Here is a 26,118-nt window from a genome sequence, read left to right as displayed (position 1 = left end):
TCCTGAGTGCACATGGGTTTTCTTTTCCTTCTCTCTACACGCCCTTTCTTGCCCCTATTTCTCAACCCTCAGTGCTAGGCAGCAAGACGTATGCCAAGATATGGTTAATCCCCCAGCCTTCCTTTCTCTCTCTTGCCATCTTACTGCCTTGGCATCTTCATCCCGGGTATCCAATGTCTTAGAAAGCCGGTACAAACAGACAAGTTAAATAATAAAACAGATGGTGAATATTTTCTGCAGCATGTTCAGACGCTGCATATAAGTGGTCATCCTCGAAAATTATCAACTTTAACACCGCGGTCAGGTGCTGATATACCCTGAGTAGGTTCGAGCATGTATTATGCCTCGACGCTTTTAATCTTCATTAAACTTCTCCCTTTCGATTTCATCCTTCGGGATTTTGTGTATTTCTTCATCTAACGCCTAACCTCCATGTCCTTCCTCATTTATTCCTCCTCCTCCCTTCATCTAACGCGCTGCATTCGTGCTGCACTGCTACCACTTCATTTCTTCTTTATGTACGCCCTGTTTCGGGCACAATTATAGGCTGCCATCTTGGACAGATAATGATGCCGTTTTCCATCCGTATGAATATTCGAATTGTGCTATGGCGAACTCGCACGCATCAAAACGCTGGGCCATTACATTCAACGTCGTATCACCATAATCATAGCTAGTTACGGCACAAAAAAAAACAGATAAATTGCTTCTAAGCCTAAGATGGCAGTGTCTATGTTGTACTGTAACTGTTACATTTATTTTTTGTCAATTTGTCCAATATGTCATTTCATGCAGCGGCCGCCGAACTCGTTCCGCTGTTCATAGTGGTACTCTCGGTCTCTGAAGCTGGATGAAGATAACTAAGAAGCCTGGTTTTTACTGGCTGCATAAAATGTGAAACGAAGCTATAAATCACGATGAAAAAGAAGACTGTGACTGTGAAAAGTCAGTACTGGCGCATAAATGGCGCGCCGATTGCGCCGATGAAGAACGTCGTCGGCGGCGGCGCGCCGATCAGTTCGTGTCGGCGGCGGCGGCGCGGCGAAAATAATCGGCGGGGGCGCGCCGACCAGTCGGCGCACATCTCTACTTTCATCCATAGAGTTTTTCAAAATTAACTAGAGGGCAACCTGGCGCTGCGATCGTTAGGCGACCATGGGAATGACGGGTAGTACACACATTTGCCTAGTCTTCGTACTTGCGGGCGGCGAATCGTACTTGCGGCTTCGTTTATTGTTGTGTTTCGGTTTTGTTTTGAAATAAAGATTGAATGCTTTTGAACTTCGTGAGCCAATTTGGAAAGTAAGTCTAAAAAAGTAAAATGGTGAAGCGCAACCACTGAACATTTGCTAATACTTGTTTTGCAAGAAAACAGCTCCAAGCCACATGAACACACACGTAGCCAAAGGCAGGCCAGAAGTACGCATATTAGACAAATGTGTGTACTACCCATCATTCCCATGGTCGCTGAAGCGCCGTGCGTTGCAGCTCCCATAAACACTAGCGCCAGAGTTCCCTCTAGTATGTATTGTGGGAAACTCTAAGCTCTTATCGGCTTGCTTGCTTGTCCACTGGCTTGTTGCTTGCCTGTCAGTTTCCCGCGCATTCGTCCGGGCGCGTTGAACGAGGTGAAAGCGCCTTGGTTCGTATAGAAAGCAAGTAAGTATGGTCTCTTCATTGAGCGTTCGCAAAGTGTAAACGATCCCGTGATTGTGTTGCAGGGGCCCAAATGGGTTTTCGGTGAATTGAATCATGCTTGTAAACGTGTACTGCCGCGTTGGTAGCTAAAGAGACAACAAAGCAAATCTATTTGCCATTTCGGGCTCTGCCATATAGCTGACGTGTGTGTCGTGCTGCTCTTGGCAGCCGTAGCTTCGTGTGTCCTTCACACACTCTTAAAGAAAAGTTTGTAAATACAAAGCTTGTAACCACGAGCGAAAAGCTAGTAACAGCAGCTGTTACTAACTTTCTTTGGTCAATACCAACTTTTTACCACCATTTTACTACATACGTTAGTAGATGCTTAAAGGTTGCAACAGCTACTACCTGTTGCGCAAAGTTACTAACTTTTCGTCATGCACGTGTTTAATGAACTTAAAAAAAAACTCCGAAGTTATTACGAGCGTCTAACATATTAACTTACACGGAGATACATTCAAGCTCATTTGGCAATATACGTAAACTTGGTACCCAGTCTTAGGTCTTGTATATTAGGCCTTGTTGAGATTGCATATAATGCAAAATGTACATAACGAGTTGTTTTTGCTAATATCATTGATTAAAAGTCCTACGCCACGTTACCTCGCACACCTAAAAAATTGTACGCCGCATAAATAAAGGCGCGTAAATTCAATTATTCATTCTACAGCATAGCCTCCTACCGGCCCCAGCTGCGTTCCCCAAAGGGAGGGCTATCAATATTTCTGGAATCGCTTGGACTCAGTACATGTCGCGTGGACTTGTGTTTTTTTTGCTCTCCCTCGGTAGTGGTGCTTTCCTGATTGTACATGCACCCTTTGTAGTCGTGAAGCTTGATGTTTTTGTCATGTACTTTATCCTTGGTTGGAAGTCAATAAACTTCTCCTTGCTGCTCTCCCTTAGTAGAGTACCGAGTACTCTAAATCGTTAACCACTTATTTTAAACACTTACTTTTTCACGTCATACAATAGTAATACTGTGCATAAACAGTACATACATATGTAATTGGTTAATTGCAAAAGAAAAAAAAACATTATTTATGGTGTTGAAGCCGTTTCCATTGTAAACAAGACAGTAATAATCCTAAAATATTTGCTCAACAAAGAGCCATCCAGTTATGTGCGAGCCTTGACAGAAAGGAAAGACCCTTAGGCGCGTGCGTCTGCTAGCCAATTACCGAAAAAATAAAGCTCATATGGTGCACGTAGGCACGTCTGAATAGTGAATTTATTCACAATCTTGATGCAGCTTTGTACATCTAGACAATTTCTGATTGCCGACAGCGCAAAAGAGTTTTTTTTCTATTTCTAGTCCTTTTTGTATTAGGTTTTATTATATTAAACTGTTCTGAGTAGTGTAAAAGCGTTATATTTACGTACGCAAACAAAGTCAGTTTGCAACATACCATGGTTTCCTGTGGTGTGTACTCAAGCTAAATGGCAGTGCCGTGTCAATCTTGCTTGTGTCTACTTTCTCTAAAGTACCGAACAGTTGTGCGTTAGTGAAAAGCTGCACCAAATGTAATGCGTTTCGATTTTATCCTGTTCCAACTCATCCATAACGCCAATTGTGTGCTACAAAACTACTACAAAATGCTCATGTGGATGCTCCTAAATTGTTACAAAAGAGCCATTTTCCTGCTCAGAAAATTGCCCCTATTCCCAGATTCGCTGGACCACCACTGCACATGCCTTCACATCGACCACAAGTGGCAAAAGTCAGCCGTCGCACACATCAACTCCACCCGAAAAAATTCCTGGTTACGGCCCCGATTTAGGCGTCCCCGACGTAGTAGTAATTTTATTTATTTATTGAAATGCAAGAAAAAGGATAGAGAAAGCAAAAAGCGTTTCATACACCTGACAAAGGCCTATTTGCATTTCATGAAGTAAATAAAAAATCGCTACTACTACCTAGTGATTTTCTTTGTGCTTTCCTTTGTGGGTGTAGCAGCTAATAGTACAAAAGAACGCTAGAGCCTACGTATATATACTCAAGTGGCGTGGGGTCCGCGGCACTCAAACTCCATTGGCTTTGCGTACACGCGTCTTGCTCACACCTTGTCTGCTAAATGTTGTCAGGCTAACGTGCTTAACAGTGTGTGCTTTTGTAAATACACAATAGGAACGGAATAAAATGGCTGCCGACACAGACTACGCGTTAGAGGGGTTTGAAAGTGAAGGCGGGCTTCTCCGAAAATGAATTGTAGGCTGTTCGCATTGACTCCAGCATGGCCGCCACATTAGGACCCTCAGTTGGCTGAGAAAATCCGTCTGGAAGCGCCTTTTCTAGCATTGTATCTACGAACTGTATCTGCACTGTATCTCCAACGATCATTGTTGCTGCATGCTTCCGCTTGGCTTGGCTCGGCTCACACACAGAATCAAATGGGGAGAGCACAAAAGAATGCCATGCTCCGAGAAGTCGTGGGTCCTTTAAATTTAAATGAATGAGTGTCGGTAGCCAGAGAGCCTCATTATTCAGCAAAAATTGTTTAAGACAGAGAATGCGTGCTAATGCTAATGATTATTTCGTGGCCGTAATCTTCAACCCCAAAATTGATACAAGCGGTATTGATTAGTATTCTCGAAAGTGCAATCGTTGCACTGTCGCAATGGTCTGTTTCAGTCCTAATTAATGTGTGTTGATTATTGTGTTGCCCAGGTGCAGAAAGGACAAGACTGCACCATCCCGCCGGAAGCGAAGCCGCAGTCGCAGCAGTCATTCGAGAAAACGCAGTCGGTGAGTGAAATCACGTTTGTGCCATTGGGCAATGCAAAGCTGTGCGCTACAGCGCGTTCAGGCGCATCAAGCATTGATAAAGACGGGCAAGGAAATGCACGAGCTTAAATCAGGGGAGTGGGCTCATGGAGTTTTCGACAACCCACTTGCGTTCAGGCTGGGAGGGACAGTAAGAGGGGCCAGTTGGTTGGGATTCATCGTGAACTTGGTTTACAACGCAGCACTAGAAGTGCGGACGCAAAGAAGGGGCAAAAGAAAAGACGGTCCTTGCTAGTTCTGCTGTTTAAGATCTATCTTTCAAATGTCATATGTAAGTTGCTTGACAGGTATAGAGTCCGTGAACCGTATCCGACAATTCTTTTAGCATTTCAAGTGAACGTGCGAATGTCGTCACGATGACGTGGGCACGCGAAAAAAGAAGCTTGGTGTTGGCGAGGGTTGCAAAGTGGGCTTATTGGTGACGCATTTGAAAGTTTTTGTTTTAGCGTGAGGCGAAATGCCGAAACAGGAAGGGATAGACGGAGAGGAAAGAGTGATTGCGACAAGTTTATTTTCGAACTCAGAGCGCTTTTGAAGGACCGCTGACACCGAATTTGGTAACTCGAGATGCTTGTGTTGTTTGATAGTCCGGCGTGCGGAGCCACCTCTGACCGATTTTCAGTGGCGAGCATTGCCTAGAAGATATTTTATTTTGGTTTTAAAGTAAGGGTGTGTGCTCCTGCGAGTATGCAGATACAATCTACATTTTCTGTGCTTTCACGTACATAGGGGATCCCTTTGTGACGTTGCGGACCTGACGCCGATCTCCGACGACAGCGCAGCTCTGACCTACTGGATTTGCCTATATACGTTATCTCCTGACGTCGACAAGAGTCTCGCAAGTGGCCCGTCCTCGGACTTCTGTGACCGTGTGTCCATCTTCCGTATCTCTCCTATCCCATCGATATGTCCTCGCTCGCTGGCCTAGCGCATCTCTCTTTCTTTATAGTTTTACTGCTATCCTTTCAATCCTTCCTCACCCCCATCCCCTGTGAGCTACTGTTGAGGTGTCGCCCCGTGATGGAGACAGTTACGGGCTCACTTTTCTTTTTCCTCTCTTAGAATCACTTAGAGGTCAAGCACATTTGCGGAGCGGGCACAGCACCCCGACTGGCACCCGGCGAGGACTACTGTTCGTCCCCCCTTTGGCTCTGTTGGGCTGCTCTAGAGGTGTTTTAGTCTGCTTACACCAAGGCTGCTTTTCTTTTTTTCCGAGGGGACGTGCTCAAAGCCCCCATATTGTTTCATTCTTCACCGACCGGGGGAAGTGTTAATGTTATAAGAAAGGAAAATAAAATAAAAGTGAGCCCCGTAACTGTCTGCTTCAGGGAGCGATACCTCAACAGTAGCTCACAAGGGATGGGGGTGAGGAGGGATTAAGAGGATATGAGTATAAGAATAGAGAGAGAGAAAGAGAGATGCGGTAAGCGAGAGAGCGACGACCTATCGAGGGGATAGGAGAGATAGGAAAGATGGAAACACGGTCGCAGGAGTCTGAGGACGGGGCACCACTTGCGAGAGCTCTTGTCGGTGTCAGGAGATGGCGTAGAGCAAGTCCAGTCGGTCGAAGCTACGCTGTCGTCGGAGATCGGCGTCAGGAGATGACGTACGGCGAGCCCAGTCGGCCAGAGCTACGCTGACGTCGGAGATCACGAGGGCACAACCGGTCGGCACGGAATTCAGCGAGCGAGTCCACGGGTCCACCTATTTGAAAACAGCGTGTTTCAGCGTCATCGAACCTTGAGCGCACGTAGTTTCAGGCTTTGCTCCGCTGTGGGGTGCTGGTTTCTTGTGGTATTGAAAATTGAAGGCGTGCAGACTACATATACACGAACTGATACAGGGCGTGTACGCCAGTGGAGTGTTTTCGTTTATTCACCTTTTAAGTATTTTTTTCTCTAGCTAAGGCAGATTAATCTGGCCCGCCCGATACAAAGGGATCAGCCTCAAATCACCATCATCATTATCAATTAGGCGAGCGTTTCGAACTGGCGCAAAATTGTTCTGTTAGATCATTTACGATATAATTTCGCCATTACCAGACCCAAAGCTGTAAATTAATATAAAAAAACTCGCAAACCAAACTTTCGCTGTCAGGCACCGCCGTGGTGGTCTAGTGGCTTAGGTACTCGGCTGCATTTCTGATGGAGTCGGAAATGCTGTAGGTTTGGTGCTCAGACTTGGGTGCACGTTAAAGAACCCCAGGGGGTCTAAATTTACGGAGCCCTTCACTACGGCGTCTCTCATAATCACATTGTAGTTTTGCGACGTTAAACCACACATGTTCATTCATCTTTCGCTGTCAGGGCACCTTTAAAAAAGTGGGGAAATAAATTAAGCAAAGAAACAAACCTGTTTGTCTGTTTGCAGTTAAACGCACTTGCCACTCTTAATCTTAGCTCGTATGGTTAAGAGGAGAATTCCGGGAGTACGAGAGAAGAACCAACGAATTCGTTTCGCTCATAGAGTAAAACGAAGAAGGGCAACATTTCGTTCACCTAATGCGCGTAACTGCGCTATTACGGCACCGTTTCGAAACTTTCAAACTGCTACGCGTTCATTCGTAGACTCAGGTAATGTAAGAATTGTTGGGGTAAGCGTCCTAAAAGCACCGCAACATCATGAGGGAAGCCGGAGTCGAGGGCTCCGCAAATTTCGATGCCATTGGTTCTCTAACGTGCACTTAGTAGATTTAAGCACACATGCTTCGAGCATTTTCGCCTCCATCGAAAATTCAGCAACCGTGGCCCCTATCCGATGCCGCGACCTGCGGCTCAACAGCCGAGTGCCTTAGCCGCTAGACCACTGTGGGGGATAGACTGGTGTGTTCATAGACTGGTGCACAACTGTGGCGCCGCATCTAAGTTTCCACCTTTAGGTGGTTTGGAGGGGTACTGACACACTATTTTTTGGCGGTGTGTACACCGTCATACAACTTTCTGGTATTACTGACCGACACTTTTTTGGAGGCGAGTTTACTATGCCATACAAATCTCCTGTATACAGAGTCGGCTCTGAGGAAGTGTGATGCTCAATGAATGCTTGTAAAATATATTATATCAAAATTGAAGTCAATTTTCCCGTGGCACACCTACCTACATCGACACCAGCTTGACGTCGGGCTACAGTATACGAATTTCGGTGACTTTACGCAGTAGTCTGGCTAGTTGTGATGACGTCAGGCACCAGGACTTCCGAAATGGCCGCTTGTGTGTGTCACGAAGACATTCGAAATGGTAGTTTGTGCGTCACCGATGTAGCCATGGTATACCCAGCAGTCGTGGAAACATCACGATATCTTTCACAACCAGTTGACGAGAAGCTTACTGCGTGTTGTGACATCAGGGTACAGGAGGAGCCGGAATTAGTTTTTAAGAAGACACTGTAAGTGCTTTTCAGGCTGCACTCACAATTAGCAGCACCATTTCTAGGCACTTGGGGGTCTGGTCTTTCATTTGCCACAAAAATAAAATAAACACGGCATTTGAAATTTGTGTATTAGTTCCCCTTCATGGGCCCTTTTAGAGAGGCTTGTATTCTCTTTGGAGATGATCATATGCTGTCGTTGGTCAGCCGTCAGACCGAAAAAGAGAGGTACCGAGGCATTTTCAAGAACAGTTCTGGAGCACGTATCAGATCTGAAGTCACGGAGAAAGATAGCGCAATTTCTGATAATTCGGTAGTTGGTGACCATAAAAGAACAACATGGAGGCGTCAGTTACGGGAGGTAGGAATGGTGTATTCGCCCGAGTCCTACGTATCCATAGCAGCCTTAATTAGGGGCTTCATTGTGTTGTGGAAGTACGCTACTTTAATGAAGCACGCGTGACCATCTTCTACACGTGGACGTCTAAAATGACGAGTTCATTGGGTGTGGCTCGTTCGGGTGCGTATTTCAGTCCCTCCAGCGGCCGTTACCAGCTCTCCCCATAAACTCAGGCCTACTGACTAGAAAATTTCCATTTTTTTTGCGTTAACTGAAAGTACAAGCCCTTAGTAGCCTACAGAAGTGGTTAGCGTTATTGCGTCATTCAGTAATGATTACATCATCAAGTAAGTTTTTTTTCTGAGTGCACGCTGACATCACAACATGTGATGGTCGTCGCTAAGGGGATGCTGGGGAGTTTCGACCCCCCCCCCCTACCGAAAGTCTTATATTTTGCTTGCCTGTATACATACGCACGAACATACAATATAACTGCCACCCCCCTCCTCCCGCAATATATTGTGGCATTTTTACGGCTGCTCCGCTCCGTGAGTCACGCGTAAGCGGTCTTTTTGTGTGTTTTGGTACCTGACTGCACTGTAATAGATTTCTGGACAAGTCACCAGAATTGACACTGAGGCGTGACGTCAAGCTAGTGTCGTTGGCAGCACGTGCGAGGTCTGAAAAATTACTTTAATATCAGAACAAAACATCTGTTTGATCGACCTATACTGAGATCAGGGTCGTCCTTTGTGGTTATTTTGCGTCAAACCGGCTACTTTCCACTCGTGTCTGGCGTCGAAAAATTCTGGTTGGTGCCTTGCCTACTTTCACGCTACTTTTAATTTCTATTTTGGCACACCGAGCCATTGGAGACAAACTATGCAGGTGCTCTGTAGATAGCAACTTACGTACCGGTAGCTTGGAGACTAAGCAAGAAGATCGGGTTCATTATACTTCGTTTTTGCTTATTCAATGTCGTGTTACTGTTTAGTACTTACAACTCAATACATATTATATTTTTTTCTATTAGGCTGCAAACTTGGTGCTGAAATTAAACCAAAAGGCTCCTTCTGTCACTTTCAGCTTGCGTGGGACTACTTTTCAAATTTATACCCAATTGCGACCTTGACCGAGATTCACACTTGCTGGGAGCCGTCTCGTATACACAGCCCAACTCACGGAACAGGCTGCAGCGTATGCTGCCCAATTCTCAGATTCAAATTGGATAGCCCGCTGCGACGCCGCAGCTCGTCAGATGAGCTCGAAGGGGACATGGCGTCTCTTTCGCAGTCTCATAGACCCCTCTCAAACGAGAGGGGAGGCGCAGAAGCAGCTCCGGCGAGCTCTGCAAGGGTACCAAGGCACTCCGGCACAGCTTGCAGATGCTCTGTGCGATAGGTATCTCTGTCGTACGGAGGACCCGCCTGGGCCGGCGTACACGTACTCTGGTAAGCCTAACCACCAACTCGATGCCCGTTTTGAGTTGCATGACCTTAAAGCGGCTTTAGCTAAAATGCGCAGGGGTACGGCTCCGGGGCTGGGCCGCATAACAGTAAAGCTGTTGGCAAACCTCTCTGACACAGCCTACCTCCATTTATTGGCAGGGGCGGCGCCAGGGGGGGGCAAGGGGGGGCTGGAGCCCCCCAAAATTCTCGCCTGCCCCCCCATGCCCACCCAAGTGCCCGGAAGCATATATTGAAAACCTAGTAGGAGCAGAGCTAGCTTGCCCCCCCGGAGGAACTCACTTTTCGTGGTTGCCCCCCCCCCCCCAGTACCCCAGTAAAAACATCCTGGCGCCGCCCCTGTTTATTGGAATACATGAACGAGATCTGGGACGGCCGTGCGCTCCCTTCCGAATGGAAAACGTCACTTGTGACTTTTATCCCCAAAGCAGGCAAGGCCGTGAATACGGAAAATCTGAGGCCCATATCACTGACTTCGTGCGCGGGCAAGCTTATGGAGACGATGGTACGGGATCGTCTCTCCCCATACCTTGAGGGCAAAGGCTTCTTTGCAGACACAATGTTTGGGTTTCGCCCACACATGTCTGCACAGGACGTCCTTCTCCAGCTCCATAGGGCCGTCATACAGCCCATAAGTATGCAACACAATGATAAAGCCATCCTCGCCCTTGATCTGAAGGGGGCTTTCGACAATGTTAAACACAGCAGCATCCTGGATAACTTGAGCTCCACCGATCGCGGGGCTAAGGCCTTTGCATATGTCAGAGATTTTCTCTCTAAACGCCAGGCACTTCTTCGGATCGAGGACGAGGAATATGACCCGTACATTATGGGAACACGGGGTACCCCACAGGGAGCAGTGTTAACACCAACCTTTTCAACATTGCTATGATGCGCCTTCCAAGCGAATTGGCCAAGGTGGAAGGCACACAACACGCAGTATATGCCGACGATATTACAATCTGGACCACTGAAGGGAGCCTTGGTGAAATGCAGGAACGCCTTCAGCAGGCCGCATCCATGGTCGAGGCGTATGCCAACGATTGTGGACTCCAATCTGCTCCGAACAAATCAGAGCTTCTGCACGTTAGAGCGAAGCCAAGATATAAGTCAGCCATACACATCTTCCTGTCTGGGGTTCCCATCAGAGAGGTGGAGGAGCTCCGGATTCTGGGCCTGTTCATTCACCACAGACTCAGACCGGACTCCACTATAGCGAAACTCAAGAAAACAGGCGAACAGGTAGGGCGCATGATCCACCGCGTTTCCAATAAACGGGGTGGTCTGCGGGGCAGGGACGCGCTTCGGCTCACCCATGCCTTCGTGACTAGCCGGATCCTCTACGCCGTCCCATACCTTCGCACTAACAAGCAAGCAGACGAAAGAATAGATGTCATCATTGGTAAGGCTACTAAACGAGCTCTGGATCTCCCGGTGGCCACTTCCAACGCCAAACTGAGGGTGTTAGGTGTGCTCAACTCCTACCAGGAGTTGCGGGAGGCCCACCTTATCAATCAATATACGCGGCTCGTGCAGACGGCTCCTGGGCGCCGCCTGCTAAACCGCTTACATATACAGCACACTTGCACTGCAGAGGAGGCGGAGCGTATTCCGGAACTGTGGCGGCATATGCTCTCGGTCTCTCCACTCCCAAGTAACATGGATAAGCACACGCACGAAAGCAGGAGACAGGCGCGGGCTCGGACGCTTGAGAGGCAACACGGCTCCCGACCTGGTGTATTCTACGTAGATATAGCAGGGCCTTCGCCCACGGGATTTTACACGGCCTCTGTAGTTCATCGGGAAAAGCATGTCAATGGACTCTCGTTCCGAGCACAAAATCCAGAACGTGCTCATGAAGTCGCGATAGCGCCTGCTGCTGCGGACCCCAACTCGAAAGTTATCATCACGGACTCCCGGAAAGCATGTGCTCATTACTTGGTAGGAGAGATATCCCCCCTAGCCAGCCAAATTCTAAAACGGGCTCTCGCTGATCCAGCCGCGAAACGCATCGTATGGGCTCCTGGCCATCAGGGCTTACGAGGTAATGAGGCCGCTGACGCGGCCGCCCGAGCACGTACCCACCGGGATCCTCACCTTGGCTCTTATGACTCGGAGGCCAATACACCGCTGCTGCGGTTCAAAGAAATTCTGATCTATTATCGCGACACTCACCGCCTTTACCCGGCTCCTGCAAAGGGGATGAGTAAGGCGGAAGAGCGAACTCTAAGGCGCCTGCAGACAGGTACTCTACTCTGTCCTGCAATCCTAAAACATTTCGATGCGAACACAGATGGGCGGTGCCCACACTGTGGGGAGACGTGTGATATCTTCCACATGGTATGGGCATGTCCGAAAAATCCCCACCTACCCCCTTCCCCTACCCCTTCCCGAGAAGCATGGGAGACTGCCCTACTCAACTGCTCATCACTAGAGTCTCAACGGGCTCTGGTGACACGGGCGCGAGTAGGGGCATCGTCATGCGGTGTCCCGGACTAAGGAAGCCGACCATGTAGCGGGGTCAAGCTTTGGCCCCATACCACTCTCGTTTATAATAAATGTTTTTCATCATCATTATCTCGTATACAGGATCGAGATATGTATCACCGAGTAAGCTCAGTTTCGGAAATGATTTGTCTGTACCATTTTTGTCAGGGCCATTGCCATTGTTCTTTTTTAAAGGGGGGGAGGAGGAGGTAAGTGTTCAAATATACTTTATGCGCGTTCGCGCGTGCGTTTGTGCGCGTGCCTGTGTATGCGCATGTAAGACTGGAAATCGTCGGTAGAAAAAATTTTTGACCCCCCCCCCTCCACGTCACCCTGGCCGTACGCCAGTGCCTTAACAAAACAACGGTATTTACTCCTCTGGAACACAGGTAAAACGATGGCTCATATAGCACTCCGCCAAACGCGCCATGTGTGTCGCGTTGTTGCTAAGCCTTTCTCGCGCGTGTTTTTATGGCTCGACAGATTTCCTTCGTCGAACACACTTCTTTCTCTGTGGTGTTGAGGCTCTCCCTTGACGAATGTGCGCAGCTTCGAGAAGACCTCGAGGCAGAACTGGTGGCAGCAGCAGCACCAAGGCTCGCAGCGCGTCGACCTCCTTAACGACAGGATGTGGCAGTGGCCCGATGAGCAGCCTAATCCTATGGACGTAGAAAAGGAGATAGACCGGGTGCTGGTACGTATATATAAGGGTCAGATCGGCGTTACTTGCACGCTCTGCATCGGGTACACTCATACCTCGCTATAACAAATTTACATCTCACATAAAAATAGGTTTGCTATGTCCGAAAGAATTAGTTATAAAGATTTATTATGAGCACTAAATCTATTGCACAACTGTTCTCATTCACTTCATTATAACCGATATTTCAATTGTACAAAGACCCGTACTCCGCTTTTTGTTAAAAGGGTGGCCAGGGAACTGTTGTGTAGCGCTAGCGGTCAGTTTTTTCAATAATAATAATAATAATAATAATAATAAAACTCGCTAGCATACGTTTCCTCCGTCGATGTTGCGAGGCGACAACGGGGCAACGGAGGAGAGAAAGGGGGAGGGGATGGGAGTGCGCGGCGGCAAGGCCAAGGGAAGGAATGCCTATAGGAAAGGAGGGAGTGAGCATATGTTGGCAAGCGAGAAGGGGGAGAGTAGAAGAGAAAGAGCTGCGCATGCGTAGTGGGAGGTGGACGTCGCCGCCGCGGGACATTGACCCTGGCGAGAGATGCTTCGCATCTATACTTCATTTCATACATTAAGCGCGCAACGCTGTGGAAGCTATGCAAATAGTTTGACCAGCAAAACGTATAACTTCGCGCGTTTCGTGGTAACACGCATGACGTTGGAGTAGTGCCAATGCACCCTCGCGTTTCTTTGTGCTCCTCTTTGGCATGACTCGCGAACAAAAAAAAAAGCGGGGTGAGCACAAAAGAACGCGGGCACTGAATGACCCTGTGGTGTCCTATCCTGCACTGACACTGAATGTCCAGGTGGCCGCCACTGTGTTATACTTAGAGTAGCGAGCCTGTATGTGACGTCACATGAAAACCAAGCTATAGCGCCGCATAATAACAGACGTTCAATGGAGTTTTCGTTTGTAAGGCACACAATGTCTTCAATTACTTCTCGCCGTAGTAACAATAGTAAAATTTAATTATTGGTGGTAAGAACGTGGAACTACTTTTTTTTTCGAACACATCGACTGCAAGAAGTCTTGCTAGCTTCTTGCCTCATTGAACGCATTGACGGCAAGAAGTCTCGCTAGCTAACCGAACGATGCTGTGCCCTCCTCTGCACTGACACTATCCACAGGCTTGACCACAAGTACGCGTAGGAGCGTGTCAGCACGTGGCCTTTTGGCTGCCTTATTGACACGGCGCCTCGCACTCTCAGTATGGAAAGGGAGGGAGCGCAACTTCTAGTAGTTGTACCCTGTCTCTCCATAAAGAGATCGAGTGGCGCCCCTTCAAAAAGACATGCTTTGACACGCTGCAACGCGTTTGTGTGGTTTGGCCTTAAAAAAGATAAAATATCATGGTGGCCGCCATATTAGAGCCCCCAGTGCAGAAAACCTGTCTGTGATGTCTCATGAAAACTTTGTATAATTTTGTGCGTACAGAGGCTCTGTATTAAGTGGGACTTCTCATGTTACTGAAGATGGCAAAAGCAGCCGTAGGTAAAAAGAAAATTTCCTCACTATTGTTAGAAGCCACCGAGCCGTTGGTGATTCACCCTGATTACGTGACTGCCAGTCAGCGAGACATATTGAGAAGCCCTGCAACGGCTTTCCATGTTTCTTTATTTATGTACACTATACTACATACCTCCGTGGTCAAAGCTAGGACGGGCAGAAACTAAATACAAAAACAGTAATATAGTTATTTGTCAATAACATCTAAACAAAGCATTTTCACATCGTAGTTTCGAATCCAATTGCTTCACTATCGGTGTTTATTGCCTGACCAATCGATTTTCCCAATTCTTCTTTTCTTCCTCTCTTCTTTAGTCTCGATGAGCATGCCGTGACCTGTAGACATATTCCGCGTTTGCAAACAGTGGTAGGCCCCGTCGACATACTGAAGCGCTTTTAGCAATGAGGTAACACATAAGGTCCGCCCAGCTCGAATCTCACCACCGCCCTGACAACTCTGACAACTAGCACGGCAACTGCAAAGCTGCCTTTGAGTACAGTGGATCGGGGAGCTCCCCATGTGTTCAAGCGGGAGTCTTCCCGATGCGCTCTGCTGTGAGACAGGTTTGCAGCTGCTTCGCCAGTTCTCACATGATCTTTGAGGATGGCAGCGATCTTTGGGCTGGGTGAACACCACGCGTCGTGACGTCGCTACAAGTGCCTCAGTATGTCGACGGTGCATACCGCTATTTACCAACATAAAATACATCTATACTGCTTAGCTCTATAGTATGGTAAGTTGGGTGAGTTGGGGTATTGTTACTTGAAAGACATGGTCCAAGTTTAGAATTGAGAAGAGACATAAAAAACGCCAACTCACAGCTTTCAGTTGGCATTCTTTTTTTCTCTACTTCTTTATGCTCGTGTCTAACCTTTCGCCACATCCTTGAACTTACTGTTTCGGAAACATGTTTGTGGGAGCCTTAACGATTGACTGTTCAACGGAGGAGTTTCAGCGCCGCCATAGAGGGCGGTGGACTTGCCTGTTTTGCATTTTTATAACTAAACAGAAAATGTTTCGATTGACGCCTACGCAAGCAAATGGTTGGGTTGGTGCGTACAATATTTCATGGCATTATGTATCAGTTGACATCCCAACATGCATAAATAAGAAAGCATTGGATTAACAGTTTATAATAACAGCATTCATATGTAGTTGGTAAGACAGTCTATAACCAGTCGGAAGCATTTTCCGACCATTTTCAAAAAGTGTTGCAGGGTTTCTGTAAGGTGAATTGGTGCATAAGGTGGACAACCTGCGTGACGCATGCAGTGCAAAAGAAGCAAACCCATTTGTTACATTTAGCTGTGCTTATTTCTTCGTAGAGCCTAGTGCCCATGAAGAGTGCGCTGCTGGACCAGATACCTGAAGAGCCACACATTTTCGACCCTTGGAGCATAATTCTCTCCATCCAGCTGCCAGAGCCGTCAGGAAGACTTTTGCAGCGAGGGTTCCTGCTAAGCCACTCGCTCAAGGTGTGTGTTGTTTTTGCAAACGTGGTGGTTGGAGCAGAATACGCATTTTTTGCCGCCCTGCCCAAAGAAAATTGTATAGTTTTAACATAAAGAACTCGTTTTATTGCTTGGTTCATCACTGATGCTTTGCTAATAGCACAAACATGCCAGAAATATATGATTTGAATTCGACTACTGTGTGCACCAACTCGTCTCACCTACTAATCTAACATAAATTTCATTAACTATTCTTTTTTTTCTTTTTGCAAAAGTAGTCAGAGTAAAATATACATTCATTTTCTACTCTTGTATACTGCTGGGTTCATAGAATTGGGCTGAACAAAAAATCATGCCCCAATGCTTCCCGGTCTTTCAGAGTCCTGCCTGCAAAAGGCATCTGACGCGAACCAAGATCTCATTTTTGAGGCTATAATTGCATGTTCTTGACATTAGGTACAGTAGACGAAACTCTCTTAAGTGAAATTGCTGCTTCAACTTCCCCTATTGTATGAGTTTTCCTACTTGAACATTGTACCCCCGTTTATCTCTAAATAAACGAAACTTCTCTTGAAGGAAACAAATTTTTCTGGTACCTTGAGGTTTCGTTTAAAAAGAGTCTATGGTAGGTCTATGTTAATTTTTTTTCTTTTTTTTGCACAGCGTGTTTAAAGAACTTATTCCCACTCGCACTTCCGTGGTACTTTCCAGCTTTTTTTTTTTTATGTGACGCTACGTTCACATAACTGTTTCAGTTTCCTTGGCTCAACATAAATATTTACTGTTTAAGGCAGAAAGTCTTAGATGCCTCATCAAACAAGAAAAGTGACAGTTGACGAGACGTCACTAGACCGTGATACAAGAAAACGAGAATTAGTACAGGCACTCTTTCTGTCCTTCTCTCTTCTGTAGCTACATCATAACTACTGATAGTCTTGCACTGTGCAAATATGTTGATTCCCAATCACCAACTAGACCAAGCATCTGTCTTATCACGGTACAATTTGACATCATTATAACATCACCGATGATTAAAATCGGTGGCGTCATTGTGACGTCACAGCATGGTGTGGTATGATGGCCCCATCGCATCGTCGCTTGCTTGGTTAAAGGTGGACTGGTCACCAAGGCTATCCAAAACCATGTTAGAGGGGTACTGATGGCATTTTTCGAAGGTGTTTTCACATGACCATACAAATCTCTTGTATACAGAGACAGCTCTGAGCAAGAGTGAAGCTCGGCAGACGCTGATGAGGTATTTTATTTTGCTGATAAAATCAATTTTCCCGTAGCGCTCCTGTCAGCGCCGACACTAGTGTGATGCCAGGCCACAGTGCAAATTTTGGCCACTTCACGCCTCAGTCTCGCAAGTTGTGACTACGTCAGGCACCGAAAATTCCAAAATGTCTGCTTGTGTGTCATATCAAAACAGTAAAAATGGCCCATCGTGCATCACCAACAGAGCCACGGTGTCAAGGGGCGTTGGAAACATTACTACATCTTGTATGAGCATGCAACGAGAAGTTCATAATGCGTAATGACGTCAAGGAACTAAAACTACCTTTAAAAACACACAATAATAACTTTTTCAGAGTGCACTCATGCTTCACAGTTCATGATTTAAATTCTTTAGGATATAGCCTTTCATTTGACGCAAAAAAAAGAAAAAAAAAGGAGCTGGAAATTTTTGTGTTAGTACGCCTAAGTGCAGGAAGCTTTATTTGAGAGGAAAGGGGGAAGGGAGGGAGGTCAGAAGAAATAGATGAACATGGTTTCCACCGTCGAGTCCTGTTCGGTGCCTGCTTAAAGGACCGTTAGAATTCTGTATAATATCTGTAATGCTGTGATACCAAATTGCTGTCAGTGATTCAGCTATCAATTTCGACCTCTAATGTAACTAATGCGAGCCTGTTCAATATTCTAGGTACATCTGTGCTGCGTGGTACAGTACTACTAGCATTAAACAAAATGTCTATTTATTTGAAAGACAGCTATAATTTTTACAGCAGCGTTACCTTCACGTTGCCTTAACATTTGTTCTTTTATTTTCTTTCTCCCGGTGCTCAATCGATGCAGTATCTACACTACTATGTTCTGATTCAACAAGACGCGCCCACCAACTTCGACGTCTTCATAAAAGACACGGAGCTACGGGTGCCCTGTCAGCCCACGCGCGAGGACCCCGACCCACCGACTTTTGGTGAATTCGGCCTGTGGAACGGAGCTGAACTGGTTGTTTACGATTCGGACTACGGCGGACAATAGTGCCACAACTGAACTTTATATTTAGGTGGTTTAGTGACCCTTAAAACTTTACTTCTTTACCCGATGGCTTCTTCGTAACAAGACCAATGGTTCACACAAGTGGCGTTTGGTACAGGCGAGTGTGCATACAAAACAGTGAGGCTGCTGTATTCACCACTTTGGAAAAATCTAAGATCTTCAAAATAACCTACTCTGCTCCTGTCAAACATCAACACGGCGTCTTTCGGAGGAACGTGCCTCGTAGAATGAAACTTTCAATTGTTGTACTCATTAATATGTAGGACAGGTAAAGTTAAAAAATATACAGAAGTTAAACTGCGTAAAAAAATTGTGTGAAGAAAATTACGCGCACCCCCTTAAAAATTTCAGCTCTCCATCTTCAAGGCACGCTCCAAATTTATCCAAACAGCTCGAGAAACATTGCAATGAGAAATCTCTGGCATACAGTCTTGTGCCTGTAAGTCTGTGTATACATAATTGCCTTTTATTTATTTATTTATTTATTTATAGAATACTGCAGACAAAAAGTCCAAGCAGGGTGGGCATACATGAAACACACTAAATAACAGAGTGAAACAATGTTGCAAAGCGTTCTTACACAAGTCCTTTGCTATAAGACAGAGGGGTTATGGTTTAAAAAAAAAAGTAACAGTTGAACAACAAGGTGCTAATACCATTCAAGAAAGTCATGGAAGAAGAGTATATACGAAATGGTCAAGGGCGTTGAGGAAATGCTTCGGTTAGTTTATTCCAATCATCTATTGTTTGTGGGAAGAAGGAGTACCGGAAAGTATTAGTCCTTGTGAAGATTGGCGTTAGGGAATGAGGATAGTGGTGTCGAGTGGGTCTGCTTAACAAGGGGGATACGTATACTGCGGTGTCTAAGGGTAGCCTGTGGTTCACTATGTCTGAAAGAAATTGTAGCCGACTTTTTGTTCTTCGAATTTGTAATAGTTCTATACCATTTGCTGTTAGTAATGCAGTGGGGGAGTCGGTTGACATAAATTTACTATATATGAATCGTACTGCTTTTCTTTGAATTCTTTCTAGGTTTTGGACGTTAATTTTTGTGTGGGGATCCCAAACTATGGAGGCGTACTCAAGTTTAGGCCTAATTAGGGAAAAGTAGGAGAGGAGTTTAACACTAGGCGGAGCAGTCTTGAGCTTGTGATGGAGAAGGCATAATTTACGGAAAGCGGCAGAGCAGATGTTATTTATGTGCAAATTCCAGGATAAGGTACTTGTTAACGTTAAGCCTAAGTATTTATAGGAGGCTACTTTAAGTAAAGGTGATTCAGCTAAATTGTATGTGTAGTTTAATGGGACTTTTTTGCGCGTTATGGGGAGATACACACATTTGTTTGCATTAAGAAGCATTCCCCATTGCTCACACCATTTTGATACATTGCATAAGTTAGTATTCAGATCACATTGGTCACTAATACAGGTCACATCTCTAAACAAAACACAATCATCAGCAAATAAACGAATTTGTACCGGGGTGCTAATTACATTGACAATGTCATTAATGTAGACCAAAAACAGAAGGGGGCCTAGTACACTCCCCTGCGGAACGCCAGAAGTCACAGGAAGGCAGCCTGATTGTTTTTCTCCTACCTGAACATATTGGTTGCGATTGAGTAGATAAGCTGAGATCCAGGAGATAAATAATTCTGGTATACCAACTAACCGAAGCTTTATAATTAGTTTATCGTGTGGAACTGTGTCGAATGCTTTACTGTAGTCTAAGAATATTACATCAATTTGGCCGTTAGCATCAAGACAAGCTGCAAAGGTATGAACGATAGTAACCAATTGTGTTGTAGTGGAAAATCCTTTTCGAAACCCATGTTGATGATTTGTTAAAACTGAGCGTTCTTCTAAGAATTCATTTAATTTATGAGCTATTATGTGTTCGATAAGCTTACAGCATGATGATGTTAAGGAGATTGGTCGATAATTTTGCAGTAATAGGCGGTCACCTTTCTTGAACATAGGAACTATTCGTGCCGACTTCCAGTCATCTGGCAATTCCGCTGACAACAGAGAGACTCGAAAAATGACGAGTAAGTATTTTGCAACAGACTCTGCAAAGCGACGCAGAAATATGTTGGGGATATTGTCGGGACCGCAAGAAGTCTTAGTCTTTAGGTTCAACAACATAGCAACGACACCAGAATAAGAAATAAAGTTTACGTTCGCAGCATTGTCGGCATTTATGACAGATGGGGAAGCACTAGGAGTAGAAAATACACTATGAAAATACTCATTGAGGTGTTGAGCAATGGCAGCTTGATCAGATACCATTGAACCATTGACAAAAACCTGTGATATGGGTTTCTTTTTTTTCGCTAATATAGTTCCAGAACTTCTTTGGATCATTCTTTATGAAGTTTGCGAGTGACGTAGTGAAGTAGTATTCCTTCGAGGTGTGTACGGCATGTGCAAGCTTATCTAGAGCGTCAGCTATAATTTTGGGGTCAGCATGCTTTTTCTTTAATCTTTTAACTTTACGCTTGAGATGAATGATGCTTCTCGTCATCCAGGGCGTATGTTTATGCACCTTTTTACGTTTAGACGGTATAAATTTATCAATACAGTAGAAGCATATGCGTTTAAATTGGTCCCACAATCTACAAACATCGGTAGCTACAAAATCTATCAAACAGGTTTCTAGGTGCTCGATAATGCAAGCATCATTGGCGTGTGTATAGTCTTTCACACAATGAAAGGACGAGTTGGCAGTTGCCGAAAGCGGTTCAAGAGGGATAGAAACTGACACAAGGTAGTGATCAGACAGCCCTTGCTCAATTACTACGGTATGTGTACTGAAGTCACGGGGAATAAATACCAGATCTAAGATAGAACTAGCAGTACCCTGATAATGCGTTGGTTCATGAACCAGTTGTACCAAATTATGTGCGAGCATAATGTCAAACACTGCATTTGCATTGCTGATATTGGCTGTAAAGGTTTCAAAACGCTCCCAATCTATTCCGGGGAGATTGAAATCGCCAATCAAAAGAACTTTGTTGCCATGGTATTTAGACATGTGTTCCTTTAGTTTTAATAGGTATTCAAGAGTTGAGTCCGGCGGTCTATATAATGCACATACGATGAATGAGTGGCCCCACAAAGTTACTTTAATACAGATACATTCAAGCTCCGGTACATCATCCAACAAGACAGCATGAAATTTTTGTTGGATCAGGACGGCCACACCACCTCCCCTTGCTTGCCTGTCCTTACGAAAAGCCGTATAGGAAGGTGGAAAAATGTCGCCATCATTCACCTGTTCATGTAACCACGTCTCAGTTATAACAGTAATGTGAGGATCGTACTGCAGTAATAGGATTTCGAGGGGTTCGGTTTTATTCATAACACTGCGGGCATTCAAATTAAGTAGACGAAGTTGCTTGTGCGCATGCACATTACGTCAGGTTTTAGACTCTTGGGGTGCGGTGTTCTTGTAGCCGGTCATTTTTACTCGCTTATTTTGCACCTCATCCCAAAAATACATATCCTTATCGATCTTTAGTTTATCGTGTATCAGGTTGATTTTTTTCCCTTGTTCTATCTCGGCCTTTGCACTGTGCCAGAGCAGACTGCGTTTTTTAGCGTTGATTTTGAGTAATCATTCTTAACAAAGATATCTGAGCCCTTCAGTTTGCTTGCGTTTTTCATTATCTCTTTCTTTTCTGTAAAGTCTTGCAGATACACTATTACAGGCCGCTTTCCTACGTGCTTACCCAGTCGATGAATACGCCCTACAGATTCAGATTTAACTTGAAGTTTTTCTTGAAAGAGACCCTTCACGACCTTGTGCTTTAGTTCCTCTTCTGATTCTGCTGAGGTCTCAGGTATTCCATGAATAATTACATTTGAACGTCTGCTGTGGTCTTCAAGGTCTGTTAGCTTTTTAGTTTGAAAAGACATTGCGTGTTCAAATGATTTCAATGTGACATGCAATTGATGGGTGTTTTCATGCTGTGCTGAGCGCTCGGTCGCTATATTTTCGACAGTACGCCTAAGGTCAAGCATCTGTTCTTTCAGCTCAGAAAATAGTGTTTTAATTTCAAGTAGTTCCTTACGCATTTCTGTCTGACCGTCAAGTAGTTGCTCGTACAGTTCCTTCTGGGTGGGCCCAGGGTTTTCCTCGACATCACCGCAAATTAGTAGTTTGCAAACGACAAAACAGTCATACGCAATCACAAAACAACGCCGTGGGCACGGCAGAACCACTAAGCTTCGACAATCACTACGTATTGAACAAGAACGGGGACTAACCTGCACCAAGCAGAGAAGCGTTCCGTTTAGCGACATGGCAGCTTTGGGTCCACCGTGCCCACAGAGGACGAAATCGTGCCGGTGCTCTTTTATAGCGGCGCCAAATGATGACGTCACGCTGTGATGCTTGAATGGAAAGGCCAGTAGAACTGCGTCGTCGGGTGACGACAGCGTTGAAAACTGGGAGCCTTTGCTGATGAGCTGGCTCGTGTCGTCGCAAGACTGATAAAGTGGCTGCGCGCATTCAAAAGCACCGAAGCCAAGAAAAACCTGCACCAAGCAGAGAAGCGTTCCGTTTAGCGACATGGCAGCTTTGGGTCCACCGTGCCCACAGAGGACGAAATCGTGCCGGTGCTCTTTTATAGCGGCGCCAAATGATGACGTCACGCTGTGATGCTTTTTCCTTTTCTTCTAACATGATTGAGTTGAATTCATTCACAAATCTAGCCCCGTCCTGTCACAAAGCATTGTAATACCTAAGTGTGCCACTCCCATAAATGCCGTTCTGTTGTAATACTTGCGATGGACTTCTAGAATGGGGTACCACATTACCATCATAAATTATTCCCTCCTTTTTAAATTAGCATTTTCTTCTTTTCATTTATGTAGCTGGATGCATGCGACGTTGGTGGCATGATCCAACAACAAGCCTTCTGTCTATGGTCATTGTTCGGAGGTTATGCAAGAATTTTCGTGCACGTGCAATAACAGTTTGATCTTGATACACTTTGGAGGTTTCTTCTTTTTACATCTTTCTTTTTTAAAAAGCATCACAAAGTGTTGCTGAAGCCACAGCTGCGCGGCCATTTGTCTCTTTTCACTCGTTCTAGTCTCTTGCAGTTTTTCTCCGTGAGACTTGCATTTTGAGGTTCTGCATAGAAGTAGTCGCTGTTCGGACTGAATTGCTGCTGTTCAATCTGTGTTTGGGGCGAGTACAGCGATAGAGAACAGTGTCATGTGTCTGTATACATTGTGTAATGTGTAATTGTACAGTGTGTTGTGTACATTGTGTAATGTTTATATATACATATGGACAAGTACTTACAAAACTCATAGAAGAGAAGACGAGCTGTGACATCTTTGTGTGAAAGTAATGCCCACTTGTGTGTACCCAAGCTGCTCTAGTCAGAGGCCTTGCTGATGTGCCTTATCTTAGCATGAATAAATGCATTCTGTGTTTCTGCCCCACACACGCGTGCATACATAAAAGTTTTGCCGTGGTATCCCAAGCGACACTGAAGTCAATCATGTGAGCAATGCTGTCGCTGGTGTCTTGCGGTGATGCCAAGTTAAATGACAGCCGCAGAAGTGCTACACCGAGAGACTACGTGTCCCGGTAACTGCCACTGTGAATGTGTAAGCAACAATTTGGTTACTGTACACTGTATGTAACTCTTTTTTGTTCTTAGTTTTTTCTCGGGGCATGTGCTCATGTTTGACAAGAATATGACTAGTCACCATGAAATGTCGAGGCTACGACGAAACCAAAAACTATGTCATGCAAAAATCGCCCAGTAACGAAGTATAGCGAATAGAGAGAAACCTTTTTAGGAAGAGCGATTCTGCTGGGGTATAAATGTTCTGTACACTCTACAGGGAAAGCACATTGAGAACAAAAAGGCCCTAGGAAGAGGACAGAAAGAAATAACAAAAACAAAATATCATACGGTTAATTGATAGAGGGAACTTGCGAGCAGTTTTGTCAATTTAGCCATTTCAGAGCTAGATCTAGTTATTTTGAACTCTGCTAGCTGGTGAAACGTTGATTAAGCTACGAGTAGCTATTCTAGCATTTTTATACAAAACTTAGCTCCTAATTTAGCTATCTTATCTAACACTAGCTGTTGTGTATTGACATTTACTTCATTATTAGTGCTGAGCAATAAAAACTTGTAGATATACATGAAACCAACACTCATTTCATCCTAGAAAGCATAGGCAACATTGTAATTGAACTGTGGATTTCGTAGAATATGGAAGGGAATTAAGTGGAAGAAAAATAAATGAAATACCACCGAAAAAAGGCGTGAATTTTTGTCTACTTTGATTCCCCTTAATTGGCGACTAAACGTCATGACGTGCACATACACACACAAAAGAAAACACTCCACGAATACAGCTTTCCAAGTGAAGCGATTCAGAAATCGTAACGATAGCGTCATATTCAGCGGCAAAGGAAGGATGACGTTCTGCTAATGGCTGATATAGGCTGATAAATGTATGTACCGCAGGAGTCATGGCCATTTACTGCCACAGCTTCACACTTCTGCCCTTTCATGATTTTCGAGGAAGAGTCCCTCGTATGCTTGTTTAGGATTATGGTAAGGCAGATTACGTTTTTTTGTTTTTGTTGTTAAATGAGTACTTTATTGTAAGCCCACTTTAAGCTTTCTCATCTTTTTCACCAGCTAAGATGTGAAAAGCAAACATTTCACGAATTAAAGAGAGGAATTTCTTGCAAATGATAGAGGATTGAAGACATTGGCTTCAGTGACACAGGAGTTTAAAGCAATAAGTCCTCCCCCAGGTGATAAGCAGAGCTTACTCCCATTTTACATCTTGACCTTGGTGTCACCTGAACTGCATGAATCTTGGATGCACCTTGAGGCACTTTGACATTTCACTAATTAAAACAAAGAAAGTGATCGTTGCTTTTCCAACGTGCTCCTATACTCAGGCCTCCTCCCGAGTAATGCCCATTCAAAAAATATCCGGAAAAGAAATATTTGGTTGTTGTATTGTGCGCTGTTTGATTCCCTTTTCAAAATTTTCGAATGTTCGCACACCTGTGAAGTTTTGCTCCGAAGCCTTTCCCGCTCCTCTTCGAAAGACGCGCAAGACTTGACGCTTTGCTCAAACAACGCCTGCCCTAAGTTATTGTAATCAAAGCGGAAACACTTTTCTCTTCTGTCATGCATGTTGTACGTAGTTATGTCTGAAAATGACTGAAAAAATAATTTAGCTACTCTTTCACTTCCTTGGTCAATTTTTTTCAACCATTTCTAGCTCGGTACCTTTTTCAACCCAATGTCCTTTACCGAGTTCTATCGGTGCTTGTGAAATTGTGCATATTCTGATTTGGAGACGAGTACTTTCTTTCCATTCTGAAGCACCACAATTGTCAGAGTATGGCTTACCGGTGAAACTAAGATGGCACATATATTTATTGACTGTACGCTGTGTCAAGGTGAAGTCGATTAGAGAGTCTCGAGGTGACGAGGAATGTGATACAAAAGTCTGACTCTAAGTCGGGGTCTATGAAGCGGAGAAAGAGAAAAAGGGAAGAGAATCACATACACATTACCATGCATGTGAAGTACCATGTTAAGTTAAGGTAGAATGAAGACAGTCCTGCTGTTATAACAGTGAATAGCTGACATTTCCCTATGCTAAGAATCATTTGCACGCAGCAAGGCACAACAACCGAGAAATTATGCCTGCCTTTGGCGCATACTGTGCAGGTTTCCGCCGTCTTATGCTTCATGTGAACAATAACATTGTCTATAATAATCCAACCATACATCCAGTGGCGATGTGAGAACAAGCCCGCATGTACGCTGGAGACTGCCGCATATTGACGATTGCAAAATTCACGATACACCACTATGAAGTCTTCAACGCGTTTCATTTTCGTTCGTTTATATGCATGTTTGATATGTATAAAAGGTGACCTAGTTCGCAGCATTAGCTGCACCAAAACGAGTGGCGTAGGCGTCCGCTTAGGCTGCGCTTGGCGACAGTTGCGAAGGTCACTTTGTAACTGAAGCTTCG

The 26,118-nt window shown here is 45.0% G+C and overlaps 1 protein-coding gene across 2 annotated transcripts; it reads left to right on the top strand.

The window, feature by feature from the left end:
- Positions 1-1,516: 1,516 nt before the first annotated feature.
- Positions 1,517-25,515, top strand: LOC142817869 (FAS-associated factor 2-like). 2 transcript variants are annotated; one of them, XM_075895777.1, is made up of 5 exons: positions 1,520-1,659; positions 4,364-4,441; positions 12,689-12,833; positions 15,670-15,819; positions 17,872-25,515. In XM_075895777.1, exons 3-5 carry the CDS (start codon positions 12,768-12,770, stop codon positions 18,058-18,060), a joined length of 405 nt encoding a protein of 134 aa, XP_075751892.1. In that variant the 5' UTR covers positions 1,520-1,659; positions 4,364-4,441; positions 12,689-12,767; the 3' UTR covers positions 18,061-25,515. The 2 variants fall into 2 exon arrangements, with proteins under 2 accessions (XP_075751893.1, XP_075751892.1); XM_075895778.1 differs by lacking the exon at positions 12,689-12,833 and having other exon boundaries at positions 1,517-1,659.
- The last annotated feature ends 603 nt before the right edge of the window (positions 25,516-26,118 follow it).

Source organism: Rhipicephalus microplus, chromosome 5, assembly GCF_043290135.1.
Source record: "Rhipicephalus microplus isolate Deutch F79 chromosome 5, USDA_Rmic, whole genome shotgun sequence".
NCBI lineage: Eukaryota > Metazoa > Arthropoda > Arachnida > Ixodida > Ixodidae > Rhipicephalus > Rhipicephalus microplus.
The sequence above is the reverse complement of the archived record's forward strand: the minus strand, read 5'-3'. Positions and strand labels throughout refer to the sequence as shown.